General features: G+C 45.4%; 1 protein-coding gene across 1 annotated transcript in view; it reads left to right on the plus strand.

Annotated features, from left to right (window-relative positions):
* Nucleotides 1-17,898, plus strand: part of PRCP (prolylcarboxypeptidase) — a 40,164-nt gene extending 22,266 nt beyond the window's left edge. Inside the window, exons 2-9 of the mRNA XM_088479811.1 lie at nt 4,645-4,785; nt 5,758-5,859; nt 5,980-6,158; nt 6,959-7,116; nt 8,809-8,981; nt 9,350-9,514; nt 12,032-12,219; nt 16,369-17,898. Of these exons, the coding sequence (XP_088335937.1) occupies nt 4,645-4,785; nt 5,758-5,859; nt 5,980-6,158; nt 6,959-7,116; nt 8,809-8,981; nt 9,350-9,514; nt 12,032-12,219; nt 16,369-16,588 (1,326 nt within the window). The 3' untranslated portion in view covers nt 16,589-17,898. The remainder of the gene's footprint in view (nt 1-4,644; nt 4,786-5,757; nt 5,860-5,979; nt 6,159-6,958; nt 7,117-8,808; nt 8,982-9,349; nt 9,515-12,031; nt 12,220-16,368) is intronic.
* The last annotated feature ends 9,333 nt before the right edge of the window (nt 17,899-27,231 follow it).

The raw sequence follows: 27,231 nt of genomic DNA on the forward strand, positions 1-27,231 counted from the left end.
GACACAGGGATAAAGCAGGCACAATATTTATGTATTTATTTATTTATTTATTACCAGTTTCTTATATAGCGCAGCATATTCCATTGCGCTTTACAATTGGAAACATTTATAGAACAAATTAGGATAATAACAGACAGACATAGAGGTAAGAGGGCCCTGCTCGTAAGCTTACAATCTATAGGGAAATAGGCATTGATACACAAGGATAGGTGCTATATATATTGCAATTTGGTCCAGCCAGACTGCAGAGTTTCTTGGTGGGCTGCATGATCCAGTCACACAGGAATGTCGGCCAAATGTCAGGAGTATGTGAAAGACAATGTGTGAGGTTATGTGTGGACTGTGAAAGGGGATGTGATAAGACATGGAAGCTATGAGGGTTATGTGGTCTGTTCTGGAATCTGATAAGCTTGTCTGAAGAGGTGAGTTTTCAGGGAACGCGTGAAGGATTGAAGACTAGAGGAAAGTCTTATTGTGTGTGGTAAGGCATTCCATAGAGTGGGTGCAGCCCGAAGAAAGTCCTGTAACCGTGAGTGGGAGCAAGTAATGCGTGGGGATGGGAGACGCAGATCTTGTGCTGAGCAGAGAGGTCGGGTTGAGAGATATTTTGAGATGAGTGAAGAGATGTATGTTGGTGTGGTTTGGTTAATGGCCTTATGTGTAAGTAACAGTGCATCCGGAAAGTATTCACAGCGCTTCACTTTTTCCACATTTTGTTATGTTACAGCCTTATTCCAAAATGGAATAAATTCATTTTTGTTCCCACAATTCTCCACATAATACCCCCATAATAACAACGTGTAAAGTTTTTTTTATTTATTTTTTTGCAAATTTTAATTTAAAAAATAAAAATCGCATGTACATAAATAAGTATTCACAACCTTTGCTCAATACTTTGTTGATGCTCCCTTGGCAGCAATTACAGCCTCAAGTCTTTTTGAATATGATGCCACAAGCTTGGCACACCTATCTTTGGACAGTTTCGCCCATTCCTCTTTGCCGCACCTCTCAAGCTCCATCAGGTTGGATGGGAAGCGTCGGTGCACAGCCATTTTCAGATCTCTACAGAGATGTTCAATTGGATTCAAGTCTGTGCTGTGGCTGGGCCACTCAAGGACATTCACAGAGTTGTCCTGAAGCCACTCCTTTGATATCTTGGCTGTGTGCTTAGGGTCGTTATCCTGCTGAAAGATGAACTGTCGCCCCAGTCTGAGGTCTAGAGCGCTCTAGAACAGGTTTTCATCCAGGATGTCTCTGTACATTGCTGCATTCATCTTTCCCTCTATCCTAACTAGTCTCCCAGTTCCTGCCGCTGAAAAACATCCCCACAGCATGATGCTGCCACCACCATGCTTTACTGTAGGGATGGTATTGGCCTGGTGATGAGCGGTGCCTGGTTTCCGCCAAACATAATGCCTGGCATTTACACCAAAGGGTTCAATCCTTGTCTCATCATGGTCTGAGAGTCCTTCAGGTGTATTTTGGCAAACTCCAGACGGGCTGCCATGTGCTTTTTACTAAGGAGTGGCTTCCGTCTGGCCACTCTACCATACAGGCCTGATTGGTGGATTGCTGCAGACATAGTTGTCCTTCCGGAAGGTTCTCCTCTCTCCACAGAGAAATGCTGTAGCTCTGACAGAGTGACCATCGGGTTCTTGGTCACCTTCCTGACTAGGGCCCTTCTCCCCCAATCACTCAGTTTAAACGGCCGGCCAACTCTAGGAAGAGTCGTGGTGGTTCCGAACTTCTTCCATTTATGGATGATGGAGGCCACTGTGCTCATTGGGACCTTCAAAGCAGCAGATATTTTTCTGTACCCTTCCCTAGATTTGTGCCTCAAGACAATCCTGTCTCGGAGGTCTACAGACAATTCCTTGGACTTCATGCTTGGTTTGTGCTCTGACATGCACTGTCAAGTGTGGGACCTTATATAGACAGATGTATGCCTTTTCAAAATCATGTCCAATCAACTGACTTTACCACAGGTGGACTCCAATTAAGCTGTAGGAAAATCTCAAGGATGATCAGTGGAAACAGGATGCACCTGAGCTCAATTTTGAGCTTCATGGCAAAGGGCGTGAATACTTATTTGCATATGATTTCTTAATGGTTTTTATTTTTAATAAAATTTGCAAAAAGCTCATAAAAACTTTTTACATGTTGTCATTATGGGGTATTGTGTGTAGAATTTTGAGGACAAAATTGAATTTATTCCATTTTGGAATAAGGGGTCTATTTATCAAGCAGTGAAAAGTGTGGAGAAGTGAACCAGTGGAGAAGTTGCCCATAGCAACCAATCAGCTTTCAAGTAGCATTGATCTAGAACAGGCTATAAAATAATAGGTAGGAGCTGATTGGTTGCTATGGGCAACTTCTCCACTGGTTCTATTCTCCACACTTTTCACTGCTTGATAAATAGACCCCTAAGGGGCCTATTCATTAAACGGAAAAATTCAGTGGAGATAATTAGCTTTAGAACTCTCATGGAGTTCTAGCTAATTATAGGTGGAATTCATCATTCCACCTCTCCATAAGTATCTATTCCGAAAAGCTGTCATTTTTGCGATGACAGCTTTTCGGGAAATAGATACTTTTCCCTCTCTACACTACCTTATCGCGTCTGGAAACAGTGCTGCGCATGCGCTGTTACATCTGTAAAAACAAGCGCATGCGCAGCACTGCCTACAGATGCGTTAAGTATTGTACCCCCCTCCGCTCACCTTCCCCCCACCCCCCCCACCCCCCGACTTACCTGTCCGCGCAGCAGCCTCCGGCTCCGTCCTGCTGGTCTGCCATTTGGTTTCCCAGCAGACCACATGACAGATTAGAAAAAAAATATATATATTTTTTTCTTTTTCTAAACTTTCTTGTGCTCTGCTGGGAAACCACATGACAGACCAGCCTCCGGAGCCTGAGGACGGAGCAGAGCGCCGGAGGGACTCGTCGGGGGACCTGCACACGCTGATACAGGTAAGTGGATTCTGCTATTCGCCACCTCACAGTGGCGAATAGTAACTGCATCAAATTCCGAAAATTGATAATTTTCGGAATTTGATGAATACCATAATTTCCACATCCCCGTACTAATGTACTAATGTATGGGGAGTGTGGAAATTAACGCAGGGGAACTTAGCAAGGAGATATCTGTGATATCTCCTGTGTTAAGTCTGTTCATGAATACCAAAATAACGTTATTTAAGGAAAATGTCCTTAAAAACGTTATTTTAGTGTTGATGAATAGGCCCCTAAGGCTGTAACATAACAAAATGTGGAAAAAGTGAAGCGTTGTAAATACTTTCCAGATGCACTGTGTCTAGGTATTCAATGCAGCCTGGAGCGATTTGGGTATGCTAATTTGAGGACGTGACAATGCGATCATCATCGCGACCACACCCCCACCACACAATGACGAGATTACCGGGGTGGGGGTGGGACGAATCACGTCATCTTCTTCCCCGGACCGCCCACTTACAAAAGGGAAGCAGACGCCAGCGGGTTGGAGGGAGTGTGTGCGGGCTGGGAGAGTAGGCATGGCTCAGCCCCTGTTTAAGGCACAAAATGATTAAAAATATTGTGTAAAATTACCTGTAGGTTGTATAAGGTGTATATGAAACCTAAATGATATTCATGTATGTACACAAACTTTGTTTGAGCCACAAAATTATTGAAAATATTGTATAAAATGATCTGCAGGCTGTGTGTATAAGGTGTATATAAACATAAATGCATTCTGTGCTTAGATTTGGGTCCCATTACCAAGATATCTCATTACGGTATGCAAATATTCCAAAATACGGAATAATCCGGAATCCAAAATACCCCTGGTCCCAAGCATTTTGGATATGGGAGATTCAACCTGTATTTCAAATTGATAAACAACAAACAACATTGATGTTGTGTTCCTGGGGCTAATTCACACATTTGCTAATGTACTTACAAAACGAAATAAAAAATTGTCTGTTAGTAAATGTGTGGTTTATCCTCAAAAATACGAATATCAAATTTGACATCTATCAAAATTGACCTTTAGTAAATAAACCCCCTGATGTGGTTATATGAACCAGATAACTGAGATCAGGTTCCTATATAATTTTTTCACATTTTTATTTTGGGACCGATGGGAAGTGCAGAGTACATTTTATTGCCCGATCAAACTTCAGGTCACAGCATTTGAATTTTAATAGTTGGCAGAAGAGTCGAGTGAAGCCAGGATTTGTGAATTATATAAACCAGCAAGTACTCCTCTATGGGTAATGCACAGCAGATCAGCAATGGCACGGTTGCTAAACTAGGGAAAGCATGATTATTCCTTTAGTAGAACAAGGTGGTAAAAACTAAAATGATGATCACGTACCAACAATTCTTGATTGTTAACACACTTGTAAGACCTACTGTAGCCCATGCATCTACGATGGATAGCCCCAACTCCGAATTCTGTCGGCGAATTGGAGAAATTCACCATTTTGGACAACTCTATTCCCCAGCTCCGACCTGATAATAACATGTTGAATTTCCCCGATCCGATTTTGAACGCTGATCATCGGCAGAACAGGGAATCGGGCCGTAGATGTATTGCCCACATAACTCTGAGTTCTCCCACTGAAGTGATTTGGATGTTACATTATTTTCTTTAATCTTCCTTAGATTGATCACTTTGGATTTTATGAGGACTGCACCTTTAAGCAGCGTTACCTAGTATCTGATACCCACTGGAAGAGACCCGGGGGCCCTATCCTGTTCTACACCGGGAATGAAGGGGACATCACATTATTCAGCAATAATACAGTAAGCGCATCAGAGAAACCTTACACCAATATAAATGATAAAGGACAGTGTGAAATGTGATTTTTTTTTTTCTTTTAATAATTTTTTTTTATTGGGAGAAACCTTAAATTCTTATCCAGAAATAGATTCTTTACTGTTATATAGAAAGTACCAGCATCAAATGCTGTTTTACAGACGCAATGGGTGTCTATATCTACACATTTAACTTGCAAATAGTGGGTGCAGCGAGGTCTGCCACATTGTGTCTTCGAGGGGAAGGGGGCATTGCAGTGCTCAGTGTGTCCTCCCATGCCACGGTACCCACCATCTCAGCCTCCCGTAGCACTCTCTCTGGGACCCATTGCGCTTAAAAGCTTGGCCCTCTACTGAATGGCTCGGTGGGTGCACTACACGCTCTGGATGCAAATGCCCGGATATCGCAGACCTCCTCTCCAAATACATTCCCTCACTCCATCGTAGACCTGCCTGGCTTCCTCTGATAACTGGTCACTCTACTCCCACTGTACTTCCTATTAGAGATGGCCATTGACCACTGATAGTTAACAATCATCAGTAGTTAACTAACTATATCTGATGATGGTTTTGCCATCGTTGACAGGACTGAGCTTAGCAATGTCCCTGGTAGCCCCTAAGCCCTGCCCCTCATTTATGATTGGTCCATGGTCCGCCGTTGCCATTAAGGGGTGCAAACCATTGATATTTCACCACAGGTTTTTTTTGGGGGGGTTTGCCATCGATGGTAACCACTGATGGAACCATTGATGGTGACCATCGATAGACACTCCACCAATGGCCTTCCTTAATCCCTCTAAGATATATCCTCACATTGCTCCTCTTGTCTCTGATCTGCCCTGTTTTGACACTTGTATGTCCCTGTCTTACTTGTTCTGGGTTCTCTCACTTCTGACACTGCGAGCAATGTGGCATATTCCAACCATTAATAAAATATACATATCCTCTCTCTTCTTCTAGGGGTTCATGTGGGATATAGCGGAGGAGCTTGGCGCTCTGCTGGTGTTTGCCGAGCACCGGTATTATGGGCAATCTATGCCATTTGGTAACCTGTCATACAGTGTAAGTATTTCCTTGGACTCTAGTATTGGTTTATATGACCTTTCTCTGACAGCGGAGCTCTGATAAATCTGCCTTCCCAACTTGGGGTAACAACGAACCGCCCACCACCTTCTGTTTCAGGATCCCAAACACCTGAATTATCTGACCTCTGAGCAGGCCCTTGCAGACTTTGCCGTATTAATACGGTTCTTTAAAGAGAGCGCCGATGCCCGGAACAGCCCTGTGATCGCCATTGGGGGGTCTTATGGAGGCATGTTGGCGGCCTGGCTGCGAATAAAGTACCCTCATGTTGTAGTGGGGTAAGTGCTGGTGTTGATATGGGAGTTTTCGTGATGGTGGGTTTTGAAAATGATGACCGGGATCAGAGCCATCCGGCAGCAGAGTGGCCTTGGGAAGGATATGGCATATCCGCAAGGCTTTCATTGTGATTTTTGTTGTGGGTTATTCCTTACACTAAACTCATGCTCTGAGTGGATGACTGAAGATGTTCTGGAGTTATTTGAAGAGCAGCCAATGATTAAGTAGAATGGTCTTAAACCCGATAATTAATAAATGGGCCCCTAATGCAATTTCCTAGTGTAATATATACTTCCGGAATCGGTAGGTAGTGCCGGCTATTGGGATGTCTTCTGTCAAAATACCAACAGCGGCATCCCGATGGTGCCTAACCCTAACCCCCTTCTCCCAAAATCCAACTCTAACCCGGCTATGCTACCTAAACCGAACTCTCCCCCCCCCTCCATGGCTAACGCTAAGGTCGTTTCGGACTGTTCTCGATTGGGCTGGCATCCTTCTTGATTCCGGCGTCGGGATGAAGATGGGCGTCTGTTTTTCAACACCTATCTTAAGTCCCTTGTCGGGACTTAGACCGGCGGCTTCGCGGCCACCGGTCTCATAACCACATCCCATACTCCCTAGATGTTTACAAGACTTTTTTATGAAGTTGGTTGTTGCAGGGATCAATTGTTTTGTGTCCAACAAAGACCCAAACAAACCTGTCTCTGGGATATTTACCGATTTTTGTCTGCGGTGATTGTTTATTTTTATTTAATTTTTTTAAGCTGCAAAGAACGATGTTATTTCCCTCCACCTCTAACAGGGCTCTGGCAGCTTCTGCTCCTATTTGGCAATTCGAGGATTTGGTTCCCTGCAACTTGTATTATCAAATTGTGACAAATGACTTTAAGAAAAGTGGACCTGGGTGCGATGAATGTATCTCCAAGTCTTGGTCAGCTATAAACCGCATGGCAGAATCTGGTAAGTTTGGTGTGTGTAAAGCTATTGCTGTGTCTATGGCGATTTTATGAGTCCCAAATGGCTGTGTGCCCAAAGCAACTGCCCTTCCTATTGATAACACCAATACAGATTAACCTCTGAATGATCCCAATCAAATGTTATGCTGGGTACACATTGGGACGACTGTTAGGCTGTCTGGCCGATCCGCTGTCCTATATGACAATTGGTAAGTGCATACATACACACTTACAGATCATCGGCTCGATGTGTCGTGCCTGACGTCACAACTGGGTGGACATTTAATGTGTCCTCCCAGTTGTGATGCCAGTCATTGGCAGCCTGTGAAGCAGGCAGGGCCGACTCTTTGGGCGATCAACCAGTGCGGTCGAACAGGGGTGCCTCCCCATAGAGGGCATGCTCCTCCCAACCATCTCGATTTCAGTGGGACAGTCCTGTTTTTCAGGCACTATCCCGCTGTTCCACCCGCGGGCCAAAGTGTCCCCAGAGCAGTTTGGGACCCCCACCGCTGCAGCTCTGCTTTACTAAGCGGAGCAAGCTGGTGCCGGCGAAGCTGAATGGAGGCTGCGCGCATGCGCACTGCCTCCATTCAATGCTGGGAGACGGCTGAGGGCAGCACAGCTGCTGACGGAGGGCTGGGCTTGCCCCCAGCTTGACGTGAATGGGAGGCGTGTCATACGGGCAACCCTACAAATAGCGTCACATAGGCGGCGTGGTCTATGGAAATTAGGACACACCCCTTTTTCAGACACGTCGACTCACACACAATATATCGGCCATTCAGTGAAACGGCCGATCTGTTGGTCAGTGTGTATCCAGCATTAGTTAGTAATTGGTGACTGACCATTACCCTGATTAGGCACCATAATACCAGTCAACCTGCTTAAATTGTCCACGAGCATTTGTTCTATCATGGGGGGTGATTGAGAGATGGATGCTAATGGCATTGCTACTTTGGATTTAGCAGCAATGCTAAAATATGCTAATGCACGGGAGGCGTCTGAGGACAAAAGACGCCTCCTGTCAGCATCTCCGATCCAAGTGCTGCGGCCAAAGACACCGCATCGGATCGCCATTATGACTATCAGATGCAATGTACATCGGCTTTCTGAGTTGTGCCTAAGCTTATTCAGACTGGCCACGGAACTGCTCAGCCGGGCCAGGAAATCTGTGTCGCTACACGCAGACCCCTGGCCTCGACATGCCCCCAAATGACTGCAGCCTGTCAATCAGGCTGCAGCTTAGGCTACCCTTGAACTATTATTGATATTGTTAGAAGCATCGGGAGACTAATAACTGGGTGCTAGTTTGTGTCGCAGAGACGACGCAATTGTACTAAAGCGATTGGGGACCTGTGACCCCTTTTTACGCAGGTGGTGGCAGACTACTGGGTTATATAGACATTCTTAGAGATATAGATTGTGTAACCGGCAGAGGGATTAAATATTAACTGAGCATAATATTAGGCTCTGCCCTCGCTACACTGGGACTTGGGGAGCTGCGTGACCATGGTCCTGACTCTATATGGTAGAAGGCAGGGTGTAACTGTTAGTGGCCCTGACAATATACTATTATTTATTATTATTATTATTATTATTATTATTATTATTATTATTATTTTTATTACTTTTTTCACAAAGACCTTTCAGGATGCATAGAATCTTGTTGGACTGTAACCCTTTCCCTGTCTGACAGATGAAGGCATCAGATGGCTCTCCAACGCGTTTCACTTGTGCTCTCCGCTGAAATGCAAAGATGATGTTGCAGCATTTAAAAACTGGCTCAGCGAGACCTGGGTGAACCTGGCCATGGTGGACTACCCGTACCCGGCCAACTTCCTGGAGCCTCTGCCTGCCTGGCCTATTAAGGTAACTTATTTGCAGATACACAAAGGTCTAGTGCAGCACAATCTCCAAATTCAGGTCTGATAACGATGAGAAACGGGAGCAGGGATCTATTATAGAGTCTGTAACCTCTATTGTTGCTAAAACCTAGAACTGCATAAACCACACTCTCCCCTCCGTGCAGGGTATATGATCACTTGCTACCAAGACGTTCCATCTAGTGCTGTACAACTGACTGGAGAGGAACAGTATATTTACTGAATGGTGAACTTTGTTTTTTTTTCCTATTTTTAATACTTTCATCTATTAACAAAGTTAAATTTTAATATTTAACGGTTACTGAGAAGAACTGGATATTCTCACATGACTCACTGTCCTTTATGCTCCTGTAGGTGGTTTGCAGATTTTTAAAGAATCCCAAACTTGAGGACAAGGCACTTCTGCAGAATATTTTCCAGGCGATCAATGTATATTATAACTACACTGGGGACACGCTGTGCCTAAACACTTCTCAGACAGCCGTGGGGAGCCTGGATGACCTTGGCTGGAGTTATCAGGTATGTTCCCTGACCTCTGCAAAATGTGGTAAATTTAGGGGACTGTACAGCAGGGGTTGGAAACCTTTAGCTCCCAGCGTGCTGGGGGTTCACGACACTTGCTGTACAGTATGTGTATTGTGCAACTGAATAAATAACCGCAATGGTCCGGCATGCCAACCAATCTAAATAAACGATGACCGGTGCCCTCACAAAGGTGCGGCCCTCAGTGTATTAAATCAACGCTTCAGTGTTAGGAACAGATAGTGGGCCTGGGGCTGAGAATGTTCAAGAGCATATAGTGAGGAGCTGTGTGGGTGTGGCCAGTGCCTTGTGGGTGTGACTTGTGCTGTGTGGGCGTGTACACTCCCGATAATATCCGCTCCCCTGTCTCCCTAAATACACAATAAAATAACATTTTGCTGAATTTTGTGGAGAAAAAAAAAAATCTAAAAACTATTTAATACTTATTATTTATGGACGACATATGGGTGACTGGTAATCATATTACCATGATGATGGGCCTATTTTTATATGGAGGCCTGGGGCTGTAGCTCCATCCATCTCATTTGATAATCTGGCCTTGCAGCATTGAACACAGGCCCTCATTCAGACCCGCTCGCAAGCGGGTCGATGGTGGGGCACTGCGCATGCAAGCCCCGGAGCGAGTGAGAAATTCACTCGCTCCGGGAGTCGCTACAAACTGGGGGGATGTCGATGTTGATCGACAGCTCGCCCCATTTTGTAGGCGGGGCGCCTGGGCAAACGGAGGCGTTCCTGAAGGAACGCCTGCCGTTTGTGGGCGGCCCTACTGACATCACTCGTGATGTCCGTAGTGAGCTTCCGGCTCTATTAGAGCAGGAAGCTCACTGGGGCTTGCAGCAGACGAGACCCTACCACAAGGGTCTTGTCGCAAGCCCATGGTCACCCACAGCTTAGCGAGCGGCCTGGAGGCTGGCTAAAAAAAAAAAAAAGCGTCCGCCCTCATTCAGAGCGAGCGCTCGCTTTTTACGAGCGGTTCTGTATGAGGTCCACATTCCCTAGGATAATTTTCAATAATTGGTGTTCAATGAAATGATCCCCTTTTTTAATGAGACTGTATAGCAAATGTTTATATATATATATATATATATATATAATATATATATAATTATTTTGCACCACACTAATGCAGGCATCCCCCTCCCCACACAGCCCTCCACGTCTGCAGGGTGTTCAGTGTAGGACCCACATGGGACAGTGCTGCAGGAACCCTCATTGCTATAACTATCTATACTGTACATGTCTGAACCCCAGCAAATGAGATCTTCATGCTGGTTTGGGAACAAAGATCAGAGCTTAGATGTATAGGGGTCAGGCCAACGGGAAACTACATATTCTTAATTGTCAAAGGGGTAAAGATATTTGTTTTACTTGGCAAGAAAATTCTGCTAAATAAGTTTGAGGTTTCTTTGCCAATTGTAACCTAATAGGTATGTTTATGTATAGCCAGTGTGTTTATATAGCTAACCTTTTCTGGTACGTGATGGAGACAATGATAACCGTGGTCTGATTCTGTATGTAATGCAGATTATAGCATACACTGAAGCTGCAGCACAAATACAGATGGGTCCTCATATACCTACCATCTTTGCACCATTTGGCGCAAGACGTCCGGCGTATCTGAGATGAGTAGCGTATCAAAATGTTCTTTACATTTTGCATCGCAGGCGCAGTAAATAGCTGCTCACCAGAGACGCTGGGCTGCGACTTTACTTACACAGGAATTAGGGCCTGATTCAGACCCGCGAGCGCATAGCGCTCGCAAGCGGGTCGATGTTTGGCCCCTGCGCATGCGCCGCCTCCGGTGTGTGCATGTGCAAGCCCCAGCGAGCGACTGAAGTTCAGTTGCTCCGGGGCTCACTTCAAGACGGGGCGGCTGTCGATGGTGAGTGACAGCTCGCCCCGTTTTGTAGGCGGGGAGGGGGAGTGGCTGCACAAACGCAGGCGTTCCCTTAGGAATGCCTTCCGTTTGTGGGCGGCCCTACTGACCTCACTCATGATGTCAGTAGTGGACTTCCTGCTCTAATAGAGCAGGAAGTCCACTTAGGCTTGCAGGAGCTGAGACCCTCCCACAAGGTCTCGCCGCAAGCCCGATGGTCGCGATTATTGCGACCATCGCCAGGCCGGTCGCACTAGCTGTGGGTGGTCACCCACAGCTTTGCGAGCTGCCTGGAGGCCGAAACAAACAAACAAAAAACGCCCTGATTCAGAGCGAGCGCACGCAAACAGTCCCTTAGTATTAAACACAAGCACAACGGAACGCAATAGGAGGAAAAGCTGCGGATGCCTGTACTAGAGCCCTTTTATACAGATCCAGACTCGGGCGCACACAGATGTGCAGGTCCCATTGGTCCAATGTAGTTTTGCTGCTTCTGCTCGTTTAATTATGCGAATAAGACGCACCTTTTGCGCAGCTAATGACTTGCCTGTAATGTGTGAATTCTGATTCTCTGACGACTGGCGCTAAGTTCTGACCCTTTCTGTTGTGTTCCGCAGGCCTGCACGGAAATGGTGATGCCGTTCTGTTCTGATGGGGTCACTGACATGTTTGAACCACAGTCGTGGAACTTTGAGGCCTTCTCAGAAGAATGTTATAAGCAGTGGGGGGTCCGACCCCGCCCCTCCTGGATTACATCTGTGTACGGTGGGAAGAACATTAGCTCCTCAAGCAATATAATATTCAGGTAAGATGGCCGCCAGCTGAATGATTGGCTTTGTACATTTTCATGGTGTTTAAAGGAAAACTTGATCTATATGTGACTGAAGCGAGACCTTTGTAGATGCACAGAATTAGAACTGGTTATAGTCTCCTAACCAAATGACATGTGAAACCGTGAATCTAAACGCTGCTCCTTAGGGGAGGGGGCAGTTTGTCTTACAATGTACAGTGCCTATTGCCTAAACACAGTAGGGGCGGCCATTTTCTGGGCTGAATCAATACTTTGATCCTATGAATTTACTAGGAACTGGTGGCATCACTGAGATATGAGGTAGCTTGTGCCTCGGTGTTGTCACACATTCATTGGCTCTCTTTTATTGGCTTCGCTCAGGGTATGGTCACGTGGAGACGTCACTGTACTCTGATCTCCTCCTGTCTTGTGACCAGTTCTGTAGCGGAGACCATGATACAGCGCCTCTCACCCCTAATTCCCCTGCTGGGTCCTACAATCCCTGGGCCATCTAAGCCTCATGATAAAATACTTGTACAGTGGAGATGGAGTTTAATTTTGCCATGACAATTGTTCTACTAAGCGCTTACCCTCCCAGCCAATGGCTGACTGATGAAGACGGGAGAACCCTGCACTGCTGGGCCTGACGTGGGGTAAGCACAGCAGGGTTTGTCCATATTACCAGTGTAAAAATATTTATAAATGTGTGGGATAAATAGATATATAGTTCAACCCAAAAAAGTCAGTGCGCAAAGTATAATCCACTTCACAGAAGCTCTTGTGGAACAACAAGTCCCAGGCTCAACTGCCTCACTATTGCAGATGGATCTTTTCTAATAAAAGTAGTTTCACTGCCATCCTGCTTGCACATAGACTGTATGTAAGTCGGCGCCTTCCCCTTCGTATCCCGTATTCACTTCCTCGGGCAAAACAATTTAATCTAAAAATGAACAGAATAAAGGGGACGCCCCATAGTGCATCACAAGATAAATGTAATAAGCAGCTTAAAAAAAAATACATAAGTCGAGTATGCGTATCAACGGTGGCGGTCACAACGGCCGCAAGTCAAGAAAACATGTAATGTCAAGCATCCGTGGCATATTCAGCAGGTCCACGATCAGTCATCGACACGCTAGACCACGACCCTACGCGTTTCATCACGGAGACTTCGTCAGGGTGACGAAACGCGTCTCTGGTCATAGGCAGCTGTCTTCTGTGTCCTGCTTCCCCTAATGCCCCCAACCCACCCCCAAAACTACTACATATGCTCCCTTTATTTGACCCCCATCTACCCGCAGGGTTATTGTGGCTCTGTTGGGTAAGAATCCACAAATGGGCAAAGGCATTACTACCCCATCTCATCTTCATCCTACTGCAGTGTTCCCCAACCTCCATCCTCAAGGCACACTAACAGTCCAGGTTTTACCGATATCCACACGTTAGTACAGATGGTTGAATCAAACTAACTAAGGTACTAATAATAAGTCACCTTTGCTCAAGTATGGTTATCCTTAAAGCCTGGACTGTCAGTGTGCCTTGAGGACAGAGGATGGGAAACGCTGCCTTAATGTAACTCCAATTTCCACAGCCCACTCCCAAATTTGTTTTGGGTGGGTTGTGGAATGTAAAGGAAGCAAAATGGGGTCACCCTTACATCAAGGAGACCTCAAACGGGGCTTTGAAAAAGCAGCCTCTCTGTTTGAGGCTGTCCAAATTCTGAGAGCAAACTGTAAGAACTAGGAGATAGGAGCCCATAAACGAGAGCCAGAGTTTCACCACGTAGTGTGAGTGCGTCACATAAAGGGGTGTGTGGGCTTACACAGATGTTGCTGGGCTATACATAGCTGATACGATATGTTGTGCATGGGTTAAGCACAAACAGTAGGATTGTCTTTTTTAAAACGTTGTAGTGTGTGTAGCGGTGTAGTCGCAGAATGTTTTTAAATTAAAAAAATATTCTCTTAAGTAGTTCTGAGAAGCTGCAATAAATAGGGGGAGATTTATCAAAGCGTGGAGAGAATAAGTACCATCCATTCAGCTCCTAACTGTCACTTTAGAAGCTGTGGGGCAGCTGTACTAAGCTCTGGTAAGTTGTAAATTGGAGAGACATAAAGTACCAACCAATCCGCTCCTGTCATTTTTCAAACACAGCCTGTAACATGACATTTAGGAGCTAATTGGTTGGTACTTTATCTCTCTCCAAGCTTTGATAAATCATGTGCTGGGCATACACTATACAAATATTTGCACAATCTGGCTGGTTGGAATGAAAACCTGGTATTGTATGGGAGCAAATGACAGTCCATCATATGGTTTTTAACACTGGAAAATGGACAAAAAAACAATTGTTCAAATTGGTTAAATTCATGTGTTTTACCCAATTTGTCTGAATGACCATTTTTATGTGTTTTCCAGTGTTTGTGAGCAAATGAACGACTGTCATTGGCTCCCAAACGTTACCAGGTTTTCATTCCAACCAGCCAGATTGGACAGATATCTGACAGATAATTGTATAGTGTATGCCCAGCATTAGTAATATAAATACATTTTAGGCTGGGTACACACCTGAACGATATCTGCCCTATTTGGCTAAATCAGAATGACAAATCGGGCATATCGTGCAGTGTATGCCTGAATTGCGCACTCCCGCGGTCGCATGCAATATCGTGGGATTGGTCGTGCTGCACAGTCATTCACACGATATCACATGTGAGGCTGTACATATTAATGAAGAACGGAACAGTGATTGTTCCAACGTTCATTAAATCTTTTTAGTGTGTACCGGCAATCGTGTGATGTCCAGGGGGAAGGCAGATCGCCCTGAACATCGGCACGATTGCTGGTCGTTTAGGTGTGTACTCAGCCTTACAAAGGGCTGACGGCAACATGTTAAATGCTGAGGGTCTTCTGAAATTTTGTCAAGAAGCACCCTCTTGTGGCCAATCTCTGTAATAGCAGGTCCAGTGATTGTGGCCTTGGTGACAACGTGCCCTATTATGGGCAATCTTTTAGTTGGCACCCAGGTTCTTTGCCAGTTGATAAATTAACCCCTTTGTTTACTAGGACTTGCATTTTTCCAACTAAGCAGCTGTTTAACATTTCCAGCAAAGCACAAACACTGTGTCCACAAATTTTTTTTTTTTTTTACTAAATTCAAATGCATGAGGTAGGATAAAAAGTTCATATATTGGCCCAGATCACCAATAAGTGGTGGAAAATATACAAATGCTTACATAGGAGTAGTGTCTGCTTTCTGCCACGTGCGTATTGACCCCATAATTGCTGGTATCTAGGACACGTGATCCCCTTGAGGAGGCAATCTGTAACACTTAGTGGTTCCTTTTACATAATCTCCTCCTTATTCAGGAGTGCAGACTTCCGGGAAATTCCTTATACACAACAGACCTTCTGAGTACACGTTCCCTAGTGTGGGTGAGAGCAGAGCCGTAACTAGACTTTTAGGTGCCCTGTGCCAGAAAGAGCATTGGCGCCCCCACAATTTTTAAATAGGGACATAAAATAGTGCACCGGAAAAAGGGCCATGGCCTCATGGGGAAGGGCCAGGGAAGAGATAGGGGAGGCCAGGAGATGCTGGGGATAAAAGAAGAGGAAGCTACAAGTGAGAGTGATAATAAACAGGAAATTGAGAGGCCCAAACAGCGCCCCCTGCCCTGCGGTGCCCTGTGCCATGGCACTGGCCGCACTACCCTCTGAGAGGGCTTTCGGTAGAGAGCGTCCTGCCTTTGCGCAAACCCGTGTCCTGCTTTTAATAACCCAGCGGTCGAGGGATTAATGCAGCGGCATCCTATGTAATTAGGATGTTTCAGATTTCTAGTCTGCAGAATGGGAGTGGCTCCGTTACATGTCTCCCCCTACGGCGTACAATAAACTCTTTCCATGGGGAGCAATGGCCTGTAATGAAGTAGTTATTCAAAAATTCAAAGGCTTATTTTATTATGTTAACAATTGATTTTGGGGGAGAGAACTCTTAATATCTACAAGTGCGGCATGTGTAATTAGGGAGTGTACAATATTCTAAGAATGATCCCTACCCTTGTATGAACTTTTTTAAAGATTTAAATTTTTTTAATTCTCTTTTGGGGTACAGTAGCAAAAAATATAATAAAAAAAAACAAAGAGTCTGTCATTGTTTCTCTCTTGCAGTAACGGTGATCTGGATCCGTGGTCAGCTGGCGGCGTGAAGGAGAGCATCAGTGAGTCGCTCGTTGCCATCATTATATCAGACGGGGCCCACCATCTAGACCTGCGCTCCAATAACCCGTTGGACCCCCGGTCTGTGACCGAGGCTCGGGCTTTGGAAGTGTCCTACATGAAGAAATGGATACAAGAATACAGAAAGCAGTTCAGCGCTGATGGACTATAAATTGGTGGATGGACAGTAACCTATCCACTAAAGGGGCCTCTGTGTATTCTGATTACTTGGATAACAGAACTTATTTTATTGTCCTATACAGGAGAATTGGATATGGAAAGCTCGGTTCTGTCCGCCGCTGCAGGAATTTGCTGAGCCATATTTCGGTATAGGGCACGTGTAAATAGAATGACCCTTCTGGGGAAACTTGAAATATACCTGCGAGAAGTCTGCAGTATGTGGAGAATTGTACAGGGTCTCTGCAATTTTCCTTCATTTTTTAATACATTCCATGTCCGGCCAACAGGTGCACTGGATACGTGTTCTGTCAGTTGCTGTACAGTTCAAATCAAATGTTTCATTGAGCACCAGGTCAGTCTGGGCTATGGAGACACAGATGCACAAATATTTAGCCTTATTATATACCTGTGACCTATTACTAGGTTAATAGCATCCCTGTCTGTGCCGTATGCAGTATTTGTGTATCTGTTCTTATAATTCATACATTACCCTCTCGGATCATACCCAACTGCTGAGTTTCCATCTTGAATTTGTAGCTGGGCATGTGTACCTAGGGGCATAATGTCGTGTTCTTCTCACTCCATGTAAACACACGGCTCTTCAATAAATGTCAGCAGAGTTCTGTAATGAAAGCTGCTGTCCTGAGAGCTGGGACAGTCGCTGACTAACTGCAACGGTATCAGGGGGAACTTGGGTCAGTCACTGAAGAACTGGGACTGAATCAGTTAGAACTTGCTCAGTCTCTGAACTGCAACGGTATTTGGAAGAACTTGGTCAGTTTATGAAGAACTGGGATGGTATCTGGAAGAACTTGGCCAATCTCTGGAGAACTGGGACAGTATTGGGATGAAAAATGCCATTTATACAGTTTTGTGATCGTGTGGATTTGCAGCTGACACTCAGGGACTGTGGGTGACTATGCACAGGGTAATAGGAAAGTGACTCCCAAGCCTGGCTCTGTAGCTCCTATAATCTATTCTTTTCCCGCTGTATGAGAGGTGCAGGCCTATATCCAGGGCTAATCTGACTGTTGCTTTGTATACAGGGCTTCAGTTCTTTCCCTTCTCCAATCTGCAGTTTCTAAACCTTTTTTCAATGGTAATTTGTCAGTTCCTTGTACGGTGCCGGCACATCGATGATGTAGAATTTTTCTAATCTGTCAGGAGGACTGAATCCTTCTGCTCTAATTCACTTTACTGATTTTGTCTGAGGTTTTGGTGAAATTATTCCACATTGATCAGTTTTACATGATTGGTGCTGAGAAGCCCTCACACAGCAATAAAGACTAAAGTTTAATTTTCTACCATGAATTTGCCTCTTTCATCCAGTATAACTATGTAACCGCGGCTTCCTAGTTGTGTCATGGGGGTGTCTTCTCCATAACTCCTACCTTGGGAGGCCTGGCAGGGCCGGATTAACAATGGGGCGGGTGGAGCTGCAGCTCCAGGCCCCCATTGAAAATAGGCCCACAGGAGGCTGACTGCATTGACAGGAAACCTTTTTCCTGTCGCCTCATACTGCTACTGCCGAACACTTAAGTAATTCGGTCAATTCAGTATACAATGCTCCGGTGCCTTCCAGAACCGACCGGTAAATATGTACAGGCACTGGCACAATGTATGAAAAATGCTTGTCACCACATATTTAATCTACATTGTGCCAGTCCCTGGAGTGCTGCCTCTCTCTGCTTTTACATATATAATATATGTGTGTGCGCGCGTATACATACATATGTGTGTGTATGTAATGTATACATGTATTTGCTTCTCTTCGTGACTTTTTTGTTTATTCTCACTATGGGGTATAGATCTAATATCATCTTGGTGTAGCTATAAGATTAGGGAGGAGATGCACTAAAGCCTTGGAAAGTGATAAATTACCAACCAATCGGCTCCTAACGGTCATTTTTTCAAACAGCCTGTAAACTTAGGCGCTGATTGATTGGTAATTTATCTCTTTCCACGTTATCACTGTTCAAAGCTTAGCGCATCTTCCTCCATGTCCTAAATATATAAAGTGATGTCACACTCAAAGACATCACTAAGTGACCCGCATGCTCTTTAGTAGGGAGGTTTCAAATTCATGTGATCACGAAGTGCCATTTTTCTTTTTGTGTCACGTTAACAAGGGGTATTTCCTTTTTGTTTGCAGACTTTCACATTACATTATAAGTGGAGTGGGGGGTGCAATTGAGGTGATTGAAGGTAGGGGCTAGCCACAGCCCATGAAGCAGGTCACACCCCCTGTGCAGGCCACACCCCCACAGCACTAGTCCTGCCCCACCACATCACTAGTCACACCCCCTGCTGCAGCACACAATAGGCCCTTTATACATTTCAGCTCCAGGCCCGTGTGGACCTTAATCTGGCACTGAGGCCTGGTGCTACCCCAAGATCATGTCTGTAATGGGGTCAAAGCCTGAGGAAGTGATTGATGGGCTGCCACCTGTGGAGCTTGGCTAATTAAGGCGGATGGCTATAGTCCCTAAAGAGGATGGCAGCAGGGGCATAGCAGGACCCAGGTTGGCTCTAGGGGTGTTCAACCAGTGCGCTCGAACCTGGGCGCCACCCTTATAGGGCGCACCCCTCCCCAACATCCCAATTTCACTGTCCCGCTGTTGCACCCGTGGGCCAAAGTGGCCTGCGGGTGGTCAAATCGGGTGGTTGGGGACCTACACCGCCGCAGCTGTGACCCCGGAGTCTGAATGGATTATGCGCGCAGCATCCATTCAGTGATGGGAGAGGGCTGGGGGAAGCCCAGCTAGTGAGGCTCCCCACAGCCTGACGTTATTTGGAGGCGTGCCATGCGGGCACGCCTCCAAATAACGTCACGTAGGAGACATGGCCTATGGTAATTAGGCCACGCCCCGATTTTCAACCGCACATGATGTAGGGGTGCCCTGTAAAGAGCCGGCACAGGGTGCTCCGTCCCCTGGAGCCGGCCCTGGCAGGACTAGTCCCCCTTCCTTCCCACTGCGCTGTCTCATCGTCATGTTGCTGCTGCATCACACTGTGCAGGGTTCCTGTGCAGCCGTGGTGATGGAGAATCACTGGGGTACACTGGTGAGCAGAGGGCAAGTTAGGGAAAAACTGGCGTGACTTTCCCTTCAGTTACCTATGTTTACTGTAATGTGTGTTGTCACCCAGTGCATAAAGACTTGGGGGGGGCAAGGAAGTGCTCCGTGGGCTAACAGGCCCATTCGCTGGCTGCAATATAAGCTGAATGCTGCGCTGCTGCAGAAAGGACATTCTTGTGTAGGGTCAGTTATGGGAAATGGTGTATTTTTGCCAGCAGGGGGAGCTGTAGTTCTATTTCAGAGATGACATACTGCTATTTCTTATGGCCCTTAAAACAATTCATGTGAACTTTTTGCCAATTTTTTTATAAAAGAAACTGTCCAGGGCATAGTTTAAGGATGGGTGTGCCCCCCGCCCCACACACCCACACCAGGCCTCCTAGTGGGAGCCTTGAAATGAAATAGCAATTTCATGTACCGCTAAAATGAAAGCATGATTAATCTGTGATGTCTGGTACACAATGCATGGTCACCTTCCCCCTGTGATGTCACTTATACATTGCCCAACTGTGCCCCTCCCACCCCTATCATTCTATAGACTATGCACATTCCCCCCACCCACCCAATGCATTACTCATTCCTCAGCAGGGTTGTCAGCCATCCATGGGCCTTGGTTTTAAACCATGGCTCAGAAACCATTGATGGTTAATCCATTGATTCATTAACTTTACATATGCGCAGACCATGGCCTGTATTGGCCATCGCAACGTCACCCATTGATGGTAAAACAAGTTGCCACCATCATCAGACCATCGAAGGTTGCTATACCTCCCAACCGTCCTGACAGTCCTGCTTTTCGGGTACCATTCTTCCGCTGCCCACGGGCCGCAGTGTCCTGAGGATGGGGAGTGGGGATAGGTTAGGAGGCTCTGCTTAGCAGAGCATGCAGTGAATAAAAGCCATGCACATGCACAGGGCATCTATTCACTGGAGAGAGTGACTGGGGGCATTCCAGCAGCTCCCGGAGCGCTGGGCACACCCCCAGCATGTCGAAAATGGGAGACCGTTTCTCGCAGGTATGACTTTTGATGTGGGGCCACGCCCCCTTTTATGGGTGCGCGCAAAGGTCACTAATCCTACTTCCTGAAAGTTGGGAGATCTGGTCAATAACCCAACCTATTCCCCCCAGTATTGGCTTGCACTGTTCGTTCATACAACATGCATGACAAATATATACTGTGCAACTTGATGGAGACCTGCCCAAACACACCACCTAATAAATAACACAATTACAAGTACCGTGGGCATGAATTAAAAATACCTCCTTGGGCAGTGCTGTAACAAGGCTCTGGAGCGCCTTGTGCCAGCCCCTCCCCCTAAGGTCATGACATTGTATAGGTGGTGTTGTCGCCAGCACTGTGTAGACAATCTGTCTACAAGTCTACTTGTAGACAGATTGTAGGGTGCATGTTCAGAGGACTGGACTTTGGGTAAGAAATATAAATATTGCTTCGGAAGTTGCAGTTTAAAAGATAGCAACAGCTACATGTTTCACTGTTTGTGACCAGTAGGTGGCAATACAGAGCCAAAACTTACTGCCAGTGCTGCTTATATAATTGTTGCAGTGACTTGTAGACTAGTGAAGTGTAATATTTACTGTATATAGATCAGTTTTACAATTTTTTTTTTTTTTTGGTATTTACAGTACATGATTTATTAAATATATTGTACACAGTGTTAAGCTGGCTGTGTACCCCAGCGCTGACGGGGCAACGTATCGGGTGGTCCATACACACTGGGCGATCCAGTGCCCAATATGCAGGCCGCATCTCCTGATCTTCCTGCATGTACAAAAGATCGGGTGATGTGGCTGATGACCCAACGGGAGCGCGCACTACATGATGTAGTGCATTCACCATACTTACAGACTTTGCAGGGCAGCATGCTGGGAGCAGCCGGAGAGGACCACCTTCTTCTTTCATCTTTGGGGGGGGGCGGAGCCAGAATATAGCCGACATTAGGCTTCGCCCCCTTTACATTAAACCCCCACGATTTGCATGTCCGCGAGGGGGCAGGGCTTAATGATGCGATTTGTACCATTTAGCCACACCCCCTCCATATGGACCAGCAAAAGTCTCAGAGGATCTTCCCATCCTGCCCTCTTCAGGGGTGCGGGGGATTACCGGAAAAATCGTGAGCCTCCCACGACAACTGGGAGAGTAGGCATGTATGGCATACACACTGCATAATATTGACTCTCAGAGCCAAGTGCTGGTTCATAAAATACGGGGGAACCCTACACATTTTGTCCCCTGTATTTTTAGAACCAGGACTGCATCAGGAAACCAGGACTGGTTATGCTTGGTGGGGGGGGGACCCCACGTAATCTTTTTCTATTTTTGATAGTTTTTTTTAAGATTATACACACAAATGCAGCCTGCACGTATCTCAGGGATATGTGCAGGCTGCATGTTCGGGAGTGTTTGGCTGCGCTTAGACACAGGGAACTCGCCAGAGAAAACTCAAATTCATTCATCATCGGAAAACTTGATTTAGTCAAAACTCGATTTTTATTTAATTTTTTTTGTAAATTGGCATTTTTAAATTTTTCTAATCCCTCCCGAGTCCTGGCGAAGCTCAGCGAGTTTGTTCTCGAGAAAAACTCGATTGTTAGTAAATTTACCTCTCAGACCTACCACTTTCCCTAAAACACCCCCCAACTCACTTATTTAATGAGGGCTAATAATCAGGACAATCTACTATATAAAAGTGAAACTTTGTCCTTCTGTCTTTCTATACAAATCCAGTTTACAAGCCAAGATCGTGAAATTTTACATACGAGCGTATTAAAACACGGCGGAGGCAACTAAAATAATTTTCAATCGAAATTAATTACTGTTAATTTTAATTAATAAAAAAAACACAATTTTTGCATAGCATTTGCCCTTTACAGGTCAGGTACGGAATTAGAAAAGGATTTAGCTTATCTACTATTTTTTTCATGGCATATGGGTAGGGCCTCGGAGCAAGCGTTTTGTGTTGTCATGATCTTAATGTTTATTATCGAAGAGAGCTTTAGCAGGCTTTCCCAGCATTCTCAGCTCTCTGACTATACCAAATTACGCAACAACATTGACTTCTTTCTTCGAACTGTGGGCCTGATTCAGAGCCGGACGCTATTTGCGCTCGCTCGTTCAGAAAAAGGGGCCGGCTATTTAAATTGAGCGCTCGCTCTTTCCGGTCTGTTGACGCCTCTATGTCTGAGCGAGCGTACGAAACATGCGCTCGCTATTTTGTAAAGACGCCCCCTGGCCGCTCGCATCCTACGTCATCTCCGCTATTTTTTTGATTAATCGAGTACATCGAAAGGCATCTGAACTGCTCGCAGTGCTTGTGGTTGGATTTTCCTAGCGCAATCATGCGAACAGTTCAGGCTAAGAAACAACCAAGTGACGTGGTCGATGACGCTGCTTTGTTAATTATGCACACCCTTAAAACACCCGTTTTGACCGTTTGGCACGCCTGCGTTCGGATCACCACTCCTCGTTTTCAAGCACCTTCCCCTGTTACCACCCACAAACACTTCATCCTGTCACTCAAATTAGCAGGCACTCGCTATTTTGCGAGCGCTCGATTTCCGACCACAATGACTGGTTGGCGCATGCGCATTACGACCCATACGCATGCGCAGATGTGCGAACGTCGCTCGGAGCGAACGAGCGGCCGCTTACAAGCGGCTCTGAATCAGGCCCTGTGTCAAAATGATGACTTTGCAAGGACCCTGCTGTACTGTGAGCTGCCAAAGTATTACACGATTGCTTCTTGAAAAGTTTTTATGCGCAGAAAACAGGGAGTCGCTGTAGATGGTCATCCTGGTATCAGAGCAACAGAAGCTCTTGGCCGTGTTTACACTGTACATCCGACAAATTTTGAATGTTTTTATCTCCGAAGCTTGCTTTACACTGTTACAGGTCCTAATTCCTTCGAAGACCTTAGGACTGTTGATGGGGAAGTTTGTCACACTTTTTATGAGGCCTGCCTCAGGAGAGGTTGGTTGGAGGATGATGTGTAAACAAACATTCATAAAATAACGGGCATTGCCGGGTACTCCAGCTAGTATATTATAAACATATAATGGAAACAAACCACAACGAATGCGTTTTTATTAATAATAAGAGAGGAAAGTTGTAGATTGTTGCACAGAAGACCTCAGGGTTTTAAAAATACAAATGTACAAGAGATCAGAAGAAAAAAACTGTTCTAAAATACCTTCAGTAAAGTTGTAGAAAAAAGTTATTTACTGCATGCAGAAGTTAAAATTCTGATTCTTATAGAACTTGTATAAAAGTAAGGGACATCATCTGAAAATCTATATAGGGTTTTTAGGTGAACAGATGCAGGCAGCAATATTTTAATGTTTCTGCTGCAATATGTCCAAACTGGAGTAGCCATAATAAAATGGTGTGCCATTTGTAAATTTGTAACGGGCATGAAGAAACCTGTGTGCAAAACAGTCCTGTATGTCCAATCAAGGAATAATAACCAGGAATGTAAACCTCAGTGATGTGATTGGATTGTGCTACAGAGCAGTTACCTGGGGTCCTAAAAATATTTACTGTTCAGGTCGATTCAGTGCACCAACCGTTTCAGTGCACCACCAATGAGTCATAAAGCAGGAAGTAGCTAGGGGACACTGAAAGGGCTTGGTGGGTTACATGTGGACCTCGGGACGCCTGTCAATCGCTGACCTACATCAAGCACTGTTATTAGAATCTAATCTCTGTGGAGAGTGCTTTTTATTTTTATTGTGTGTACATTGTTTATTGCCTTTTACAGCTACAGGTGTTTTAAGCATTAATGTATAACTCAGCGCATCTTATTGTCGTTACTGTAATGTTCCATGGCGCTTTGCAGAAAAACATCATGTTGCGTATGTTTTCATATATAAATGTTTTTAACAGTAGTACCGTTTTATACCAGCAGATGTCACATGATAAGCTACATTACATAATGCATGGCATGTAGTCACATTGCCAACAGTCAATAACAATTCCGACACCATTGAATGCCATAATGTCAACACCCAAAATGTCAACACTTGCATATGAAATGTCAAAACAGTCACAATGTTGACCATAGAAATTTTAGGGTTTGGGGTTATAGGTTAGGCCAGTGGTTCCCAAACTGTGCGCCGTGGCACCCTGGGGTGCCTCAGGACACTTGCAGGGGAGCCTCAGGTTGGTGGTCCAGCACCAAATAAAATGATTTATTGTCCATGTAATGTAAATATGTGTACAAACAGAAGTTGCAAACCTGTCCACCACCACATAACTGCACCTAAAGATGACATATAACCACAATTGACTTCACTTTACTAAAAAAAAAAAAAAAATCTGAATTTCTCAATAACAAACTTTTGGCTTAGGGGTGCCGTGAAAACAATCCTGATACGCTAGGGCGCCATGATCGAAAAAGTTTGGGTTAGGCTTAAAATTATCAGGTCGACATTCTGAACATGCCGACATTTTGTCTGTCGACATTATGGTGTCTATATAATGACAGTCGAAGTTGTGATCGTCAACAAAACATACCGAAACCGTAACGCACGTCACAGGAATTATATTCAATGAAAAAGTTAAATTCTTTATACAAATAAAATAAATGAAGCTCACAGCATGGCCCCTCCCCTGGGGGAGGGGGGGATTGTTAGTAATGTAGGGGAACAAAGAGTGGCACTGGTCTTAGTTAATGATTTGGGGTCGGAGGGGGGGAGCAGTCTATTTATTTTCAATAGAGAATTTGATTGATTTAATTGATTACTGTTAATAAGAGGAGCCTGGTGCCCAATACCAGTATTACATGCAAAACCTACACTACATGCATAATGCTGATTTACACAGTTCCGTTATAGCATCAAATGTGAAACTGTAACTAGGGAATCGAGTGACTCATTAACATTGAAAGATGATGAGTGTTAACGCCAACTACAGCTGTAATATTGTTTTGGTTTACCTCTCATGGGGGCCTATTCATCAACCTGAATAGGTCCATACAGAAACAGTAGTTTATTAAAATTAAAAAATAAAATTATTTATTGCTATTTATGTAATGCACACATATGCCAAGTAATCTACCTGCAAAGATGAAGGACTATTAGCAGTATCTAGAATCTCCATTAATTCATTTGGGGGTTGAGCTTTAAGCTTTATGGCTCCGACCAGTGCTCGAAGTGGGAATTTTGAGGTGGGGGCATGGAGATTTGAATCCAGACCCCCCCAACCCTCACTCCACTGGCTGTCCTGCACTGGATGACACCCGGTGCGGTCACCACAGAATAGTGAGCGCGGCTATCCTTTTAGCCCCTGCTTTTATCTCAGCCACTGCACCTTTCACTTACTGCACTTCTTCCTGCCAGCTTCCCTCTCTCTCACCCCCTGTCCCTTTCTCTAACTGGTTCCCCCTCTCTAAACCCCTCTACACCACTAACTGCCTATTCATCTCTCTCATTAACATATTCCCTCCTACAACCTCCCCTCTTACCTCTAACTACACTGCAGCCGGACCGGAGCCGGGGCTGGAGCATTAGGTCCCTGCTGAAATGCAGTTTAACGTCCACACGAGCTGGCATCCAATCCCGGCTCGCGGACCAGCTCACCGGCCGGCCGGATCTGTGAGCCAATGAGAAGCTGCCCCTTGGCAGCTTCTCATTGGATAGCACTCTGTGAGCCGCGATTGGCTGGCTCTGGCTGTCAGTGCCGCTGCTTACTAGTGCAGTGCAGCCGCCCGTTACTCGAGGCTCCTGGTTCCATGCCAGCGCTGTCGCCGATAAAGAGATGTGTCCCCAGTGGGACACATCTCCACACTTTGCTGTTGCAGCGCTGGGATCCCATACTAGATCCCAGTGCTGGTACACTTTCTGCCACGAAAACGAAGTGGCGGTGGGAAGTGGCGGTATATCATACCGCCGTATACCGCCCCACTTCGACCACTGGCTCCGACTATATAGAACCCGCTTCCCCGCACAGTTCGGTGAGAGGCCTCCACTCTAGAATCCTTCACAGACTCCAGACTCACCTGTGTGCTCACGCGTTTCACTAATGTCCCTAAACAATCTACAACCCAGATGCTTAGTTCTCTTTTCTTTTAAGCTTATTTTGTATCTTGTATTTTTTAAATGCAAATATAAAGCACTTTGAGTCCTATTGGAAGAAAATTTATATAAAAATAACATTACTATTATTATTAACAAGGAAGAGACTCCTAATACATACACTAAAATCTACATAACGAGACGGTATGAAACACTAAGAGTTGATAAAACTAGATGGGAAAGTTATGTATTAAGGGGCTTATTCTGAATTGGATGCACCTGCAGACATCTCTCCGTCCAGCCGCGGCAGCCTCCTCACTACAGTATATTATAGTAACGTGAAAATCCGCCTTTGTATAGTAGAAATCCGTGCGACCGCATTGGGGAAGTCTGTCACGCCCACTGTTCTTACATCCATTGCCGCAACCGCCATCGTTGATATGTGGACTTATACCAGCCCTGTGCTGTGTGCAAAAGATCCGGCTAAAACAGGCGAAGCATGTAAGATGGCCAACGCTTCCATGACAC

The sequence above is a fragment of the Taudactylus pleione genome, unplaced genomic scaffold (assembly GCF_031769625.1).
Source record: "Taudactylus pleione unplaced genomic scaffold, aTauple2 ptg000245l, whole genome shotgun sequence".
NCBI lineage: Eukaryota > Metazoa > Chordata > Amphibia > Anura > Myobatrachidae > Taudactylus > Taudactylus pleione.